The sequence below is a fragment of the Archocentrus centrarchus genome, chromosome 7, assembly GCF_007364275.1.
Source record: "Archocentrus centrarchus isolate MPI-CPG fArcCen1 chromosome 7, fArcCen1, whole genome shotgun sequence".
In the NCBI taxonomy this organism is placed as follows: Eukaryota; Metazoa; Chordata; class Actinopteri; order Cichliformes; family Cichlidae; genus Archocentrus; species Archocentrus centrarchus.
The window spans coordinates 23,554,547-23,571,725 of NC_044352.1; the positions used below are offsets into that span (position 1 = coordinate 23,554,547).

Consider the following 17,179-nt stretch of genomic DNA (forward strand, 5'->3'; position numbering starts at 1 on the left):
GTTTTTCAACGTAATGAATTTGATTAACTGTATCTTAAAGGCGTGCAGGCTGACAGTTTGTTTCTTCAAAGCTGTCAAGATTTCTGAGTTATTCTATGCAACATCTGTTGCCTAACTCTAATTAATTTGCGGCATACATTTGCGTTGAATGAATTCTTTAACTTTTGTGAGTGCGACAAAAATTTGCATTTCTAATTAATTTTATTTTCAGCAAAACACACCGAATTGACTGCTACAGTTCAGCGGTGTCTGGAAGTGTCTGCGCAAACACAGTTAAACAACAGAAATCAGCAGGTGCATTTAAAAGCTAATTATGAAGCTTTTTATTTACTCAGGAGCATCTTTTGTTAGCGGTTTCTTTCCTACATGATTACTCAAGTTTACTTTGCCATTCAAATTCATTCTAATAGTGTTGAAAGTGCTTTATTGATATCGTAACTAAATATGGCACTGCTTTGACATGCAGGTACATAAGTGCTCCGCACAGAAGGATCGCCCATAGATATGAATGTGTCTGACTATCTGTGACCTGTCCTTGCATTTTTCTTTGTGTTTGTTGTTAGACTACATTCTGGTGAGAGAGAGAGAAAAAAATTGTCTTCTTGCAACTTTAAAAATGTACCAAAAATAAGTAAACGATGCCGTCATGGCCTTTCCTCTTCATCCTCTTCTAAAAAATAGATTGCTTTTCTCTGCTTTTTCAGAGCTACTCCAGTCAGGGCAGAGGCAGCGGCGGTGGCGGAGGAGGAGGAGGGGGAGGAGGAGCTGGGGATGAAGACTATGAGATCCCCCCCATCACACCCCCGAACCACCCTGACCCTTCTTTGCTCCATCTCATGGAGCATGAGTCAGGTTACCCCTTTCACTCCCTGCCGCACAATGGCTTGCTCAACACCTACCCCTACCCCGAGCTGCCCGCGCTCATGATGTCCAACATGCTGGGTCAGGACACTCACCTCCTCTCTGGGCCTATGCACTCGGTGAGTACATCTTTTTTTTTTTTTTTTGTCCACCTCTTTTTAGCTGTGACCCTTTCTGCTCATGCAAGTCAAGCGTTGTGCTAGGCTATTAATCTTTTTGGTCAGAGGGTTGGAAGTTAGCCAGCAAGTGAGCATGGAGAATATTTTTTCTGAAGGTTTTACATGTTCTTGTCATGAAAGGTTCGGTCCTTTTAAGATCTTACGTGCGGCATTGAAGAACATGAACTTATATAAAATAACCAACTCTTATGTGTGATGCTTTTTTTTTTCATAATAGGAAGGCATTCTTCTATTAGAATTATAATTACCTTGGTTCGAGGCCAAGGAAGTAGCGCTGAGTCTGAGCAAGGCCAACGTCTAAGCATAAATACAGAGAGCTGCTGCCTCCTTAACACCCAGGCCAGTGCAGCAGAACTTCTTTAATATCTACACAGTTGCAGAAGTCAAAGATTTCACTGCCTTAAAATGAGCCAAGAAAGGAGCAAGAAACTCACTGTTGTGCATTTTCATTCGTTACAATCAGCAGAGCAAAGAAAAGGCACGGGGTAAGGACGAGTGGGTGGGGAGGGAGGGTATCCCCTTACAGCTACTTTTTCATTCCAAAAGGATGCTGAGGACCTCCATTCGTCCCTTCAGTTAAAGGGACTTTCTCTTGTGTTAAACATGCTTCAGACTGAACATGTAAACACCCCCGGCGAACACATTCAAATGCTTTAATCATAGGATCGAATCAAATGAATTATAGATGGCCCGTGTGGTGAATTATTCAGTGTTATATACTTTCATCTGACATAAATATTACTTCTTTTTTTTTTTTTCTGTGGCCTCCATCATGAATATTTATGCTTTAATGTGAGCATCCGTGGCATTTATCCCCCGTTAATCAGGTCTTATGTGATTTTCAGAATCAAACTGCATAAGATGCAGACTCTATTTTTTTCCGTGGGTGGTAGCTAAGGCCTCCATTAAAGCCGGTCTTCAGGATTAGGTCACAATCCACTGGCTACTTTGCTGAATGCGCCTGGTGCAGGAGGACGATGCCGATGACTGCAACATCTGTCTGCTTTTTAGTGTCAGCGAATGGTCCAACTAGACAAAGTGTTGATTAAGCTTTTGATATGCGAGCGTATGCATGTGTACAGCGTGTTTAAAGTTTACGCTTGTGTGACGTCCATGCACAAGTGTGTACCATAAAGCACCCCCCCCCCCCACACACACACACCTTTTTTTTTTTGGCCAGTAACATTTTAGAAGCAAACAAAGAGGTAGTACCTGCCTCTTAAACAGCTTTTGTTTCACCTTTGCAATTATTTATTTTCAAATAGCCCTTCAGGGTAATGTTCCATTTTCTTATTTCACACCCCCTTTTCTCATAAATGAACCGTCATTGTAATAAATCACTGCACAAACAGAGACTTGCACACACTGTGAAAGGTCCAGAGATTTATGTAACACATTCATGTTTCCCACTTCCACATTTTAGTACTACTCTAGCAGAGGCTGGCTAATAATAGCTGCTATTAATATTTCTTGTTGCCTAGCAACCCCAGCAAGTAATAGCTTACTCTGGAAAAATAGATGACCGATAAGGAAGAAGGAGGAGGGGAGGGGTGGTGGTGGTGGGGTTGGAATGGGGGGGTGGGGGGGGGGGGGTGAGAGGGGGGATTCAATTCATTTATTATCTCCTGGGACAAGAGGAGCTTATTTCTGAGGCTGAGGAATAGGAAAGTAGGCTGTATATGAGAAATATTTTAACGCAATTGGAGATGACGTTATTTTCATTTTGCTTCCATTAGGGATGTTTCATTTGATGTTTCCCCAGCAAAGTCAATTAACCTTAATTTCATACTGATAAAGGTATAATAAGGAAGATTGAATTTATGTCTGCTGCATGCTTAAAGAATAATAAGGGTGGATGGAAATAAGCTCTCGGTGTAACTAGGGGCAGCAATGAAGAGACAAGCCTTTACCTTTGTTGCATTATATTGACAAAAGCCTTACAATAAACTCACAAAATTGGAGGAGATAACTGGAAAACCAAAACGCTAATCATTCAAGGGTCTTCTTTCACCGCCGCCAAAGAAGCAAATAAAAAGTCGACAGCATTACCTTAAGGATACGCTTCTCTTCAATAACAGCTATCCTTCACTGCACATTTAAAACCTCCTACAAGTACAAGCTCAGCTGGAGCAACAGATACGCTTCATCTCGAGGGATGTTGTTGCTGTTTTTTGTACAACATTTAGCCTAAGGCTAAAGCTCTGTAAACTTCTCACTGCTTTGGGATTCTCTTTTTCAGCTCACATCGATCCTACAGCAAACAGAGTTAAATCATTACAGGATTGAGAGCAGTGGATTGACCATCACCGTGCTGCATGGGCACATACAGTAATTTTGCATCAGTTTGTGTCCTTGTAGCTGTAGCCTGTATTAATAATCTTGAGATTTCTGACCTGGTGGAAGTCATTTCTCTTCAAAAGCCTTTTTTTTTTTTCTTCTTTCCGCTAAATTTAGTCTGACAAATTTTTCTTTTCCATCTAATTGTGATTCTATAGGCAGCTGAAGTGTTAGCTGGTGAATCAAAGAGATGTGTAGAGGATGGGGGGGGAAAAATGTGTCAAATACATGCATTGAATGTTAGGCAGATTTCAGAGCTTGCGTGTGTGATACATTGATGTGTTTTTTTTTTCTATTTTTATTTTCATCTGTCAAATCCACCATTTAGTTCAGATACAGAAGTTGATCCTTTCTGCTGCGGTTGTGTGTTGTTCATCATAGCAGTTCTCAACTGCCAGTTTTGATCCATTTCTTAGACTTAAAATTACACCTTTTACAGGAACCCTAACAAGCAGAAGCATCAACACTGCTGTTCTAAAAGACAGAGCTGTCTATCAGTAAAGCTCCTACATTCTCAAAACTCCTCCTCACACCGCTGACCTAGTCTGTCAGCTTCTCTGAACCGAGCCACGTCTTGGATGACTGGATACTGTGAAATGTAACATGCTGTCGTGTGAATGCTCATTGCTGAGGGAGAATCCCTGTCTCATCCTCGGCTGCCAGCATTTCTGCCATCCCTGGTAGTTGGGGAAGAGGTGGCACCCAGGGGTCTCATGTTCAACAAGCGCCCCGATCATTCAGGTCTGGCTGATGGCACAGTGGTAGTGGGGGGGGGTTTGCAAGTAAGGTCAGTCTCTTTGAAAAAAATAAAGGAGGATGAACCCTCACTGGGAGGCAGTAATGAGAGGTCGAGGATGAGTTTGTACAGCGGCCCCAACTTGGAGCCTTGAGGGGGGCCGCTGTGTTTAAATATTCAAACAGAGCATGAGGCCCTGTCTCATTACCAGTGTAATGAGGCTGGTTAGAGAGGAGGAAAACCCCTGCCACCAAAGCCCAGCTGCCAATTCTGCAAGTTTATGTCACATATCCAATCAGATGACAGTATTTACTCTCCTTTGACCTCTTGTTCAAATGTAAATATCAATTTGTAGAGCCGTAATTTAAAACAAAAAAAAGGCTTTCACTTGAATGCAGTAGTAGGTGTTTGTACATGTACACCAGTCCCCACATAAGTACAATGTGTTTGCACCCTGGTGCTATTTATGCAGCATGTGGGTGCTTAGTATAAGTGTGTTGACCATACAATCTGTATATATAGGTGTGTGTGTGTGTGTGTGTCTTGGCCTTTGTTTTCAGAAACAGTAGAAGAGTAAGCTACAAGGTTTTGTTGGCTTGACTTCATTTGACTTTCTTTAATCTTGAAAAGTACATTTGCATCGCTTGGCATTTGGGACATAGATGGCCACGAAAAACAGAACCACTGTTTTAAAGCAGTGACATAAAAACTGTATTGACAGCTGTGGTTGGTGGCAGCGCACAGATGCAAGATAGACTGATCGAGCTATCAAAGAGACCTGAGTAAGTTCATCAACAATATATGTAATCCTGTTAGGGATATTTATGTTGAGAAATGAAACGGCAGAGCTGGTGAGTATACAGAAAGTGTTCATATTATAACGTGTTTGTTGAGCACTTTTATTAATTTAGTGACCCAACATGCCAATGTTTTCTTTGCTTGTTATTTAAGCAGATTAATTTATCTGAAACATTTGCTGAAAATTGTAGTTGGATTTGACATCACACACTCGGTGAAGCTGGATTTTTTTTTTCTTTTTAAATTGAAACAGCCATCTTTTTCCCAGTGTAGGTTTTTAAGACATATCTCATATGACCTGCCTGCTCTGCTGCCTTTCACTGGGATAGATATGACATCTTGGTGACGTTCCCAGATAAATCACTTTGTAACAGTAGAAATATTTTCTGTTGTGGCTTTCTATTTCACAAAAAAAAAAAAAGACAGATGCCCTTCAGTGCTAAACTCCACAACAGGGGTGAACAATGTGTCTTGTAGCTGTCAAATGAAATGACGGCAAGATAATTGCTGGGGCATTCCCGTTTCGTTTAAAGTGAGACAAATGGGCTTCAAAATAGAATCGTGCTTTTAAAAAGTAAAGCTTTGTTTTGTGCAGCTTATTATGCGGGGTTCAAAAATGAAGTAATGAAGACGGGCATTAAGGGATTGAGCTTTAAAAACAAATGCACATTCATTGTGGCTCATGAATATTCATGCCGCTAATTCAAATAACCTTAGGCAACTGTTACAACTAATGAATATTTAAAACAGCTTGGTCACAGAGATTTGAACACTGCATTATATCTGACTTTCTAGGATCATCGTGTACAAGAGTAAACAATTAGTAATGGCAAAAACAGATTTCTGTGGTGATCTAAATACATCTGGAAAACATTCCTGCGCTGTCACATTAGTTACAGGCCACTGGCGTGCCGAAGGAGAGTGCGATGCCACGCGACGGTGTGAGAAATTGTAAATAATCATAATAATTGCTGAAATGATTAGTTGATTAATCAAAGAGTGTAATAAGCAAATTATTAACTGGAGCAATTATAAAAATTTCAAATCATTTAGCATGAGCAAAAAAAGGCTACAAATGTGAGAATTTGTTGATTATCCCTGTTTGTGTGTGTGAATAGGGTTGAACTATAAGTCTGTCCTGAAAAAAAAAAAAGAGTAGCCATTTATATTGATATTTAGACATATGTCATAAAGAGAGAAAATTCTGTGTAGTTGGGCATCTAATCATAACAGAAACAAAACCAAGCAGAGACCATTCAAGCTGGCTCAGTCAGGAAGGTGGGGTAGCAGAACAGAAAAAAAACCGCAGCACCTGGCAAAGCGGGGCCCTCGAGCAACCCGAGGGTTGACTAAACATGTTTATGTTTACCGCTCTGCTAATAAAAAAACAAAAAACAAAAAAACCCCCAGCCTGGCACACTTACATGTTGCAAGTCAGAGAATCCCATACTGGCCACTTAAAAGAGGGCCTCGGCTGCTTCCTATGCGGGATCAGTGTGGTGACTCGTCCTCTTTGCCACCACCGCAACGCTAATTAGGCCCACCACAAAGCCAGCCTGTGGGGATAATGTCCCATTATTAGAGTCATTTGTTTCAATTAACCGCTCTGTGATTCTACAATAGCACTGTGCAGCCCAGCGCAAAGAAGCCATTACTCTCGCCCAGGGAACCAATGAGGTCTGGGACGGGAGTGTTTGTAAGAAGGTTACGGATACCTGCTACTGCCAGCAGTTGTGCTGTTGTGCTCCACCATTTAGCCCGGTCTCTGATGAGTTGTTTTAGCCCTGGGAGAGTGGAAGAACTCCTTATTCATATCTTTTCTAGAGCTTTTGAAGACTGTTACTGACTGTGTTGCTTCTGAAAACGTGATTTTTTTGTTTCTGTGCATTTGACTGAGAACTGATTGAAGATTTGTTGAAGGATTGTTGACTTAAGCATAAACCGCTGAAAACTATAGGCTGTTCACGTACCCTTTTACAAACTGAGAGCTTTGTGGTTGACTGAATTACTATTCTGCTACTGTATACTTATGGCCCACAAGTCATTTTTAGACTGCAATCAAGTTACTTTCTGAGCACGAGGCTCCCTTTTCTTTCCAGTTCATGCATTACACTTGTTAGTCTTGTTACTTTTGTAAATTCAAAGATTGCACTCGTGCATTTTAATTCCATCAGTGGACAAAGAAGGCAGATTGCTTTGATAATTCCCTACTGCTCTAAATGGAAATTGTGAAATGACAATTAGTCTGGTGCCTTTGCGGCCACTGAAAAGCAATCCTTGATAAAAGCTGCTCCATGCACTTGTATAGTGCCTGTTTGTTGGTCACAGCTGGAGGCTACCACTTGCAGGTTGCATCGAGAGATTATGACAGAGATTATGATTGTGATTTCTGGCTCATGTAAGAAGCATAACTCTGAGAAACTGTTTGTGCAAATGGCTTTGATAACCGTTTTAGAGTGATTCTTCAAGCAGCTAAACCAAGTGAATTATGTCTACAGAAATTAACTCATTCCTTGCAACAACAACACTCTTGTCATTTGCACTGTATATATATATATATATATATATACACACTTTATTTTTTTGATCAGCCAGATGCTTTTCTGAAAAACACCTCAGTGTTTTTGTGCATTAAACAGCAGAAGTACAAAGACGCTTATCAACTCCAAATGCTTACAAATACAATGTTTTAGAGCACTTTTCAGTCCTTTCAGCGCTAGATAATGGAAACTTCGATTGATACCAAGAGGTTGCTGCCCTGTGATGCCTCTGTTGCCAGGCTCTCTCATTGGCTTTCTCCCCCCGCTGCGCAGATGTTTACAAAGAGACATCACCAGCTCACATTAAAGGGTTCAAGTTGTCCCCTCAGGCTGTTGCTATGGAAATAACCCTGCTATGGTCGCTCATTCATGTTTGATTAATTGTTTTTTCCTTTCTGTGCTGTTGCCTCTACAAAGACCTCATCATGGGAACATATCATCTTGAAAACAAACAATAGGAAAAGATGAATATGTTCAAATCTGCTCTGTTTGGATTTTCAGATACGCTCTCTTCCTGCTTTGACATTTTGCGGATGTTATGTGGTGATAAAAGTCAAGAAACTGCATTAACGTTGTATTAATATTGATAAAGCCTCGCTTGTGAAGCCATACAGTCATAAAGATGTGTTTTTTATTTTGTTCCCCAGACTTACCTGGACAGAAGATAAGCTTCTTTTTTTTTTTTTGCCTTTTTCTCCTCTTAAATTGCGCTGTGTAGCGCTGAGCTACAGCAACCCACTGGGGCCAATTAGGATGCCAGCAGAGCCAGGAAGTGCATAGCAGATGCTTTTGCCACTATTTATTAAAATCCAATCTGCGGGGGCCCCTCCAACAGCTCGTTAAACTACCGTTAATCTAATTAGCTCTCACTTGCCACTGTTTTCACCACATTACCAAATACAAGGGCCTCAACTTTGCAATTTAGGCTGATTAAGTAGGTCCAGTGCTGTTAGGCAAAGCTTGCAGGGAGGAGCTCCTCAGAGCTGTCAGTCATTTTCCAGAGTTAGATAAATCATGCAGCTTAGTTCAGCAATGGCTTTGGATTTAAAGTATCAGCAATAAGAATGTTAGTTGAAATCAAATCCACATTGCTGCTCAAAACTATGGAAGTACTCTCATCATAATGACCCTGTATATTTGTAATGGCACGGTACCAAAACTGGATACAAATTCCATAATGGCCTCTTTATGGATCAGGCCTGTATGATTCTGCTTACATCCTTTCATGTCTTTTAGATCATGATCATGAAGCTGCACTTCCGGTTCATTATTGTTTAGGCCGGGCTGTATTTTTATTTGATGAGTGCTGCTCTCTGGACGAGTGCCTGGTTCCACTCAGAGATCTGTGCAGCGGCTTTGACATGCAGTCCTGCTCATTGCTTACAGATGGGCAGTTTGACATGGAGCTGTAATTGCTTCCAGACGAAGAGGGCACTGCATATATTTTAAGACATATTTTAACCTATCAAGGCTTCATCGTGATGTAGATGTGGGGAATACGCAAAGACTAGCGCAGCGTTAGTAACAAGAAGCATTTGTGTTAACTTGTGTTCACAGTTGACGATGACATGGTGTGTATTATTCAACCTATCAAAATACCAACAGCAAAAAAAAAAAAAATACTAGGTTAACAATCATCTTTTAATTTTGGATTCTGTTCCTGGTATTTACAGGCAGTTTTCATTTAGAGAGAACTGAACCATTCAGATGTGTTTACGTTCTCAACTTGCCTGCCAACATTTTGTAAGGCAGCGGTCCTGACCGCATCACATACAGGTGCACTTTCAAGTGCTAGTTGAAAATCAAATCTAAATAAGTGCATGTTATAAAAAAAGAACATGTAAGCACATGCGATCCCTGCTAAATAACAAAAAACTTAACAAAGACTTGCTCACTTTTTATCAAACCCTCCCCCAAATTTAGAGTCAAGAAAAGAGGACCTACATATGTTATGCATTTCTCTGCTACCTGCAAGCTTTACGCACTTAATGAGTTAGTTGACAAATTGAGTGCTGTTACAGATGTTTGGCACAATAGATGTTTGTACTTCTACACAACTTAGAAGAGTCCACTTTTGCCTTATTGCCCTGAGTTCCAGCTTGTGGTGAAGATTACAGAAAAAAAAATTATATATAGCATCTTGAAATCACATTATTCTCACTGCTGCTGCTGCTTTAACTGTGACAATTTATCTATTTATTAACCCAGAAAGGCTTAGAGTCTGCAGCAGCCACACTAAGCTGTGCTTCTCTCCACTGTGCGTGTTTGTTTTGTTGAAAGATGTATCGCACCATAGTCCATTTTTTACTATTAAATTTCTTTTAGTGTTTATTAAATTTAAAGCAGTAGTTATTAACTGTTTGGTCCAATGAGTGCTTGTGTGTAAAAGTGGCTGGTCATGGTAATGAACCCACAAAGAGAATTAGCTACACATTCTCCTTCCATCAGGTCTAAGATCCATATTTCTTTCAAATCTATTCTGGCCCCAGATGTTTGTGTTTTGGTTCAGTCTCGCTGCTCTCATTCTTTTGAGCCACAACAGGCAAAACAAATGAGCAAAATATATATATATATATATATATATATATATCATTTCCTACAAATAAACCAAAAGCCACACATTCAAGAGCAGCCAATAAAGAGGCTGAGAGCAGCTGGCGAGGAGCCGGACTGAGAGAAAAGCGAGGAAATATTGGATTCAAATTCATCAGGTGGACATTAAAGCTGCACCAATAATGAATAATGTTGCTGCACCGCATTTCCTGTATGAGTGAAGAACAAAGTGTTTGTTTGCTTCAGACTCGCTGTGTTTACAGTTTGTGTCCGCTGCCCCCATGTGATCAAAAAAAAAAAAAAATCAGTTAGTGTGGGTCGAAGAATGAACAGTTCTGTTTAATCTGCTATTACTCTGCAATCACCACTTTGAACAAGAGTTGCCAACAGGTTACATAAATTGCATCTGCAATCACTTCATCATTTGCTCCCTCCCTGTGTGAGAAAAACTCAGCAGTTGATTGTAAAGTGAAAAGAGAATTGGGATTGCACACATTTATATATCACCATTTTGTATCATGAGTGGCAAGTGTAGAGTATTAAGTGTTGGAGAAGTGTAAAAAAAAAAAAAAATGCAAGAGAAAGTAGTGCACGTATCAGGTATGTTGCATCTCTTCCCATTGTGGGAATTTTTGATGCAAATGAAGATGCAGTTCACATTCAGATTTCCATTAAACAGCCACATCCACAGTTTTTTCTTCTTCCGGCACTTCTTGTCTCTTTAAAAGTATACTTTAAAGGGTTCATTCTTAAGATAACATTAAGGCACTGAACAGTATTGGGAAACAATGTTAGATGGTTTGTTATTGAGAAGTTAACTTGTTAAATCAGCTTTCTCAGTCCTTGGCCAAAGCTTATTTCACTACCAGCTTTTGGTTGAGGTTCTTAAACTGCAGATTTAAGAGCCCTCTCGTAGTCTGTTGCTCATTCTCCAGGCCACTGCACACTCAGGCAGAATTTGCCTGCAAAAAAAAAAAAGAAAGAAAAGCATGTAAAAATAGGGTTTAATCTTTTTTTTTTTTTTTTTTTTGGTGCTTTCACAAAACTGTGTAGCTCAAACTGTGTAACACACTCTCTGTGTGTGCTAAACAATGCGTGAAGTGGATGGCATTCATTTTGATAGTCATTTTGATATAGCGTTGTGCGCAGTATTTGCTTTTGTGTAACAGTCATCACTGTAAAGAGAAAGGATATGCATCACCTTAGAGTAGTTCCTGTTTGTTTTTATGGCCTTTCAAAGCCGATACATTATGCAGCACTCTCCACTTTGCTATTCACTGTATATGATAATGACTATGATAAGAAGACTGTGATTGGTGAAAGACTTTTATACTCTCTCATACTATTATCGGGTTTTATTGTCTAATTTTCATGTCTCTTAAGCTCTGTCAGTCACTGCATGCGCAGTCCTTGTTGTGAGTCCTCTTCTTTCTATATCTTTCCACTCCTTCTGCTTTTATCTGTTTTCTTTAGATCAACTCTCTTTTTTCTTTGCATCTTGCTTTCTTCACTCTTCTCCAACTCCACCCCACCTCTCTCTCCTCTCTCCTCTCTCTTTTCTCTATCTTCTCTCTCTCTCTTTTCTCTCTCTCTCTGCTGTTTTGATAGTGACGCACTTACCAGGCTGTCAATTCTAATCTTGTCTTGCCAGTGCAGTGCTGTCCATTCAGAATTACAGCTACCCCTCCTTTTCCTTATCTCTCTCTCTTCACCTACCACCCCTTCCATCTCTCTCTCTCTCTCGCTATCTCACTCACTCTCAGACAACAGAAATGCTGATGGGACGAGCAAGCTAAGGCTGACTCTATAGTTCAATCTTTTGCTGGTAAACTAGAAAGCTGTGTTGAAAATAAATTTAGACTCTGCTGCTCTGTACAGGACACGATGGTCTTACCTAGTGACAGCTGTGTGCTGTTTCTGGCAGACCCCCTAATTGCAGCCTTTAAAAGCTTTTTGGTTAATATCAGTGTAAGTCTGCTCTGTAAATGGGTATTGTGTCCTATTGTGTGGAGAAAACTGGCAGGCAATTACTTCACTTTAGAAAATATTATCAATAAATGCACTCATTGGCCACTCTTTTAGGTACACCCTGTGGGTTGGACCTCCATTTAAGAACTACCTTTAATCTTTATTCCAAAGGTGCTCTATTGGATTGAGATCTGGTGGCTGTGGGGGCCATTTGAGTACAGTGAACTCATTTGTTATGTCCAAGAAACTTATTTAAATGATGCTCAGTTGGTACTAAGGAGCCCAAAGCTTGCTGAGAAAATATCCCCCACACCGCTGCACCACTACCAGCCTGAACTGTTGATACGAAGCAGGATGGATCCATGCTTTCATGTTGTTTACACCACATTGTGACCATGTCATCTGAATGCTGCAGCAGAAAGGGAGACTCATCAGACCCGGTGATGTTTTCCAAACCTGTTGTCCAGACTCGGTCTTCTGCCGCTGCAGCCAATCTGCTTCAAGGTTTGCTGCGTTGTAGACACAGAGATGCTCTTCTGTATGCCTCGGTTGTAACGAGTGGTTATTTGAGCTATTGTTGCTTTCCTATCAGCTTGAAGCAATCTGGCCGTTCTTCTCTGACATCAATAAACCATTTTCGCCCACTGGATATTTTCTGTTTTTTGGACCATTCTCTGTAAACCATAGAGATAGTTGTGTGGGAAAATCTCAGCAGAGCAGATCAGCAGTTTCTGAAATACTCAGACCAGCCTTCCCTGTTCTGATGCTCAGTTTGTACTGCAACAGGTTGCCTTGACCATGTCCAAATACCTAAATGTGTTGAATGGCTGCCATGTGATTACCTGACTAGATACTATTGAACTGACATACCTAACATGTTGAAAAGGTTTACCTCACACAGTGGTCATTGACTGTATTTGTTATTGATGTATTATTCTTTCCATAGTTTATGTAGTTTTGAAATTTGTCCCTTTTTTTTTTTTTACAGACTCTTTTTTAAGCACTAATCTCATCAGGCGCCATAATCCTCAACCATTCATCTTATTTTCTACATTTTTATGTAAAACATGTCAGTGATTTACTTTGAAAGCTACAATTAGAAAATAACCCAAAGGAGACCTTTGCGCTGCCGCAGTGAATTTTACCATTGTGGCTGCACAAAATTATCCCACCCTCATCATCCAGCACTATAAATGTGAATACTAATTAGGCAAGGTGCCCTGTTTCTTAGTCAGTTGGAAGCTGAAGGTACATCTTTAGATCATGAGGGGTTGAGTTCTGTGGAGTGACAGCTTAAACCTCCCTCTGTGTTTCGAAATGTTAAAAAAATAATCTATAAGCAGTGTAGCCTACATATTGTGATTCTGTCTGTTTGCTGTGCAAATAATTTTTATTCCTGTTACATAATTCAATCCATCCATTTTCTTCCGCTTATCCATTTCGGGGGGGGGGGCAGCTGCCAATAAATTCATAAATTATATAATATCTTATGATATCTTTAGCACAATAACATTGGTGCAAGACAAGAATCAAATACCAGTCAGCTTAAAGTATGTACCAGCGGATCTGTTGAGATCTAGTGTATGCATATAAGAAAAAGAATTTCAGGTCTTGCCATTTTGCATGGAGAGAAGTCCATCTCACAAGAGCACAAGATACCGATCTTCTCAGTGACAGTATCAGAAAATAGACCAGAATGCAATGGAGCCACAAGATGTTGCATTATGAATCAGGGATGTGACTGTCTCTTTTTCTCAACTGACAACAACAGCTGTCATAATCAGTACTGTTCTCTGCACCTGCACGAGAGAACCCGGGAAAATAAACTTGATATTGTGTAGTGGCTGTGTGGTGTGTGAGTGTTTATCTACCATCAATAATTTGTAAGGCCAGCAAGTAAAACTGCTGTGAACAATATGGCTGTGATCGCTTTTTTCATACATAGTTCTACACAAGACTGTACCTCCTGATGCTCTACTAAAGATCGGTCCTCTTGAAATAAAGTAAAAGCTATGGAGTTTTCTATTAATAGAAGTTTGGGGCACAATTGTGACGACCAGGCAGTACGCATTAAAAAAATGTTTATTTAGCAGGCAAAATCACAGGCCAGTGGGGCGAGTTTAATATTCTAATGCAAAGTGTTTCTCAGCAGTATTTTGTTAAAGAAGAAAAAAGATCCCATCTTAAATTGGCTTTTTTTGCAGAGGGGTTTACACATAGTTTTGTTTTTTAAAAGGTAATCTCAGAAAAGAAGGAAACCGCTTTCAGAATTAGATTTAAATGAAACATGCTGAAAGAAGATGAGAACAAATTAATCATCTGGGGGGGGGGGGGTTCTGTTTATTTTTCTGAAAGAAAATTATTAATACTGTGCAGAGTGAGCAGTTTTCACTTACTGTTGTCCTTTTAGAAGTATGTGAGCCATCTTTATTAATCTTTCAGATTCACTGTCAGCGTTCTACTGTACATGCTTGAGCTGAGAACATGAATCTCATATTATAAGATGTGGAAATAAAGAAAGAAATGAAAGACTACGCCCTTTATTCTCCCAGTTGATTGCATTCTGCTGTGAGCTGTTGTGTGTCATCACTCTTTCCTCCGTATGAATACATGTGAATTTTCCTGGCGATTATTTAGCCCTCTTTCTTCTTCTTTTTTTTCCTATTTTGTCATTCCATTAGCTCTACCTTCAGTTTATTCTATTTTCACTTCAAAGGCTTGGGTGGAACAGATGTCGTTCCAAATGCCTGTCTTCTGCCTCATTGCCTAAAAGTGAGGGATGATTATTTTTTAATGAAACCACACACACTCACACAAAAAATGAATATTACCTGTAAGCTGTGAAATAGACAAGCAATACTTTCACATCATCCTGAACAGGAACAGTCATTCATTTCACACCAGAAAGGCCATTTTGAAGTTTTCTTTAGCTGCCAAATGTGCTCCTGGACCTTGAATTTTGATTAGTTAATTTCATGCTGTGTGGAATACAGTGTGTTGTTTGGCAAGTGCCTTGTTAAAACAATGCAATTTTCAAAGGCGGCCGTCTCTTGTTTTCCAATCGACGGTGAAAGAGGAAAACATGGTCGTCGCTTAATCTTGTGATAAGTATGCATTAGATGGAAATGAACATCTTTAAATGTCCTCAAGTTGCTGTTTGATACTCATGCAGGGACAAATCTTTTTTCATGGTGTGCGCGCCCCTCTGCTGAGTTTTACCACTGAAACCCCTGGATCAGTGGATTATGAGAGCAAACATTCAAAGATGGTTAGAATTTTGAAAATGCAACATGATGAAACAGGAACTTGGCCTTGGAGATGATGTATGTTTGCCAAAATAGAGAAGAATTCACTGTCACTTCCCTCAGAGCTCTTAACAACATTTGAGTAACTCTCCGTAACCCCATAACCATGAAGAGTGCACATAAACATCCTTCATTTGACTTAATACCAATGTATATCATCTTATATTCTACAAGTCATTATTTCTATGATATGGATGGAAATTAGATTGTTTTTTTTTCTGCCTTTATAGCAACCAGGAAATCAGGTTAACTGATGTTCCACTGGTACTAATGGCAACATCAAGCCATCACTTTTTCTTCACCATCTCTCTCTCTCTCTCCCTTCTCTGTTCATCTCCGTAAAGAAGGCAATTTCCATATAGAATCACATCCAGCATCAGGTGACCTGGATTTGACTCCCAGTCAAAGCCCTGCATGGAAAATGAAAATGTATTCATGTGTATTGGATCAAGTACATCACACAGATGTGAACAGTTTTGCCTCCTGAAAATGTAGAGAGATTGCAGTATTATTGTTGACAAATTGAGTATGTGGAAATTTCTCCCTCTACTGGTTTCCTCAGAACATGCTCTTATTTCTGGTGTACTTGAAGGAAGCAAAAAAAAAAGACAGGAAAAATATGTAAACATTAAATATCCATTAATTCAGCATCCATTAATTTTAGCAGTTAGTAACATTTTGCCAACTTGACCAAATTTGCTTACTAGAAATCTCCCTGTAACCCAGTCAGACCTGCTCACCAAACCTGGAACCTAATCCTAATTCATCCTAAAGGCACCACAAAAGTCAAGAGGTCAAGTTCAGTGACTCAGATTTAGCAGAGGTGAAGCTGTCTGTGCCTAACCTTAAAGTTTACAAGGGTGCATGGAACTGTAAACAATCCCCCCCCCCCCCCCCCACATGCTTTTGCATGTGAGAACATGCAAAAGCCCCAGCTGGCCAGTGGATCCAATCCCTGGACCTTCTTGCTGTGAGGTGACGGTGCTAATCACCTGACCGTGCTGCCCCACTGGAATCTATGTTTGCTGTTGGAGACCGCCTCAAGTGGCCACTAAAAGAACTGCAGTTTTTGAGACATGTTTTGGTTTCTGCTGAAATTCAATGCAATGTTCTCTAAAATTTTACAAAATTCTGTGTTTGTGCATAACCTACATATATGGTACATAATGCCTTAGAAAAACTAGAGCATCATGCACATAAAACTTCTTTCTGTAGTAGCTGCAGCAAAAATGTTATTATGAAGTGATTTATGACCAACGGTTTCTTTGTCTCCCTTTCTCCCCATGCATTTTTCTGTCCTCAGATAAGCAGTGAGAAGCGACCCTCAGCAGAAATGATGAAGCCCAAACCCAAACCACAAAAGAAGAAGAAGAAGAAGGATCCCAATGAGCCACAGAAACCCGTGTCCGCATATGCGCTCTTCTTCAGAGACACCCAAGCAGCCATCAAGGGCCAAAACCCGAATGCTACCTTCGGGGACGTGTCTAAGATTGTGGCCTCTATGTGGGACAGCCTAGGCGAAGAACAGAAGCAGGTAAAAACTGTAATGTGTAGGTGTGGAAGGTCTGTGTGTAGGAACCAAAATGTATTTTCCAAATGGCAACATGCACAATGTGCAGCGATATAAATGCACATGCACATTTTGATTGCAGTTGCACCAGTAGATGGCGCGTGTGCTGCAGCAGGCGGGCAGCCTTTCGTTGGCATTATCTGCCGTGTAATTACCAGAACATTGCTGTGAGATACAGCTCACCTTAATGAGCTAGTTCTTCTCTTTCCAAAGATAATCCATCCGTTTATCCCCACTCCCCTGGCTCTCATTAAAATGATTTTCTTTCTAAATTTAATTCTACCAAAGGGAAAGAAATGGAGGGAGGGGGAGTATTCTCTGCAACAATAGCC

At 40.2% G+C, this 17,179-nt stretch overlaps 1 protein-coding gene across 2 annotated transcripts in view; it reads left to right on the forward strand.

Moving 5' to 3' along the window:
• The window catches only part of LOC115783486 (TOX high mobility group box family member 2-like), an 80,501-nt gene that overhangs the window by 55,792 nt on the left and 7,530 nt on the right, over positions 1–17,179 (forward strand). For both annotated transcript variants that reach the window (XM_030734321.1, XM_030734323.1), the window contains 2 exons: positions 705–980; positions 16,581–16,811. In XM_030734321.1, the coding sequence (XP_030590181.1) occupies positions 705–980; positions 16,581–16,811 (507 nt within the window). The remainder of the gene's footprint in view (positions 1–704; positions 981–16,580; positions 16,812–17,179) is intronic.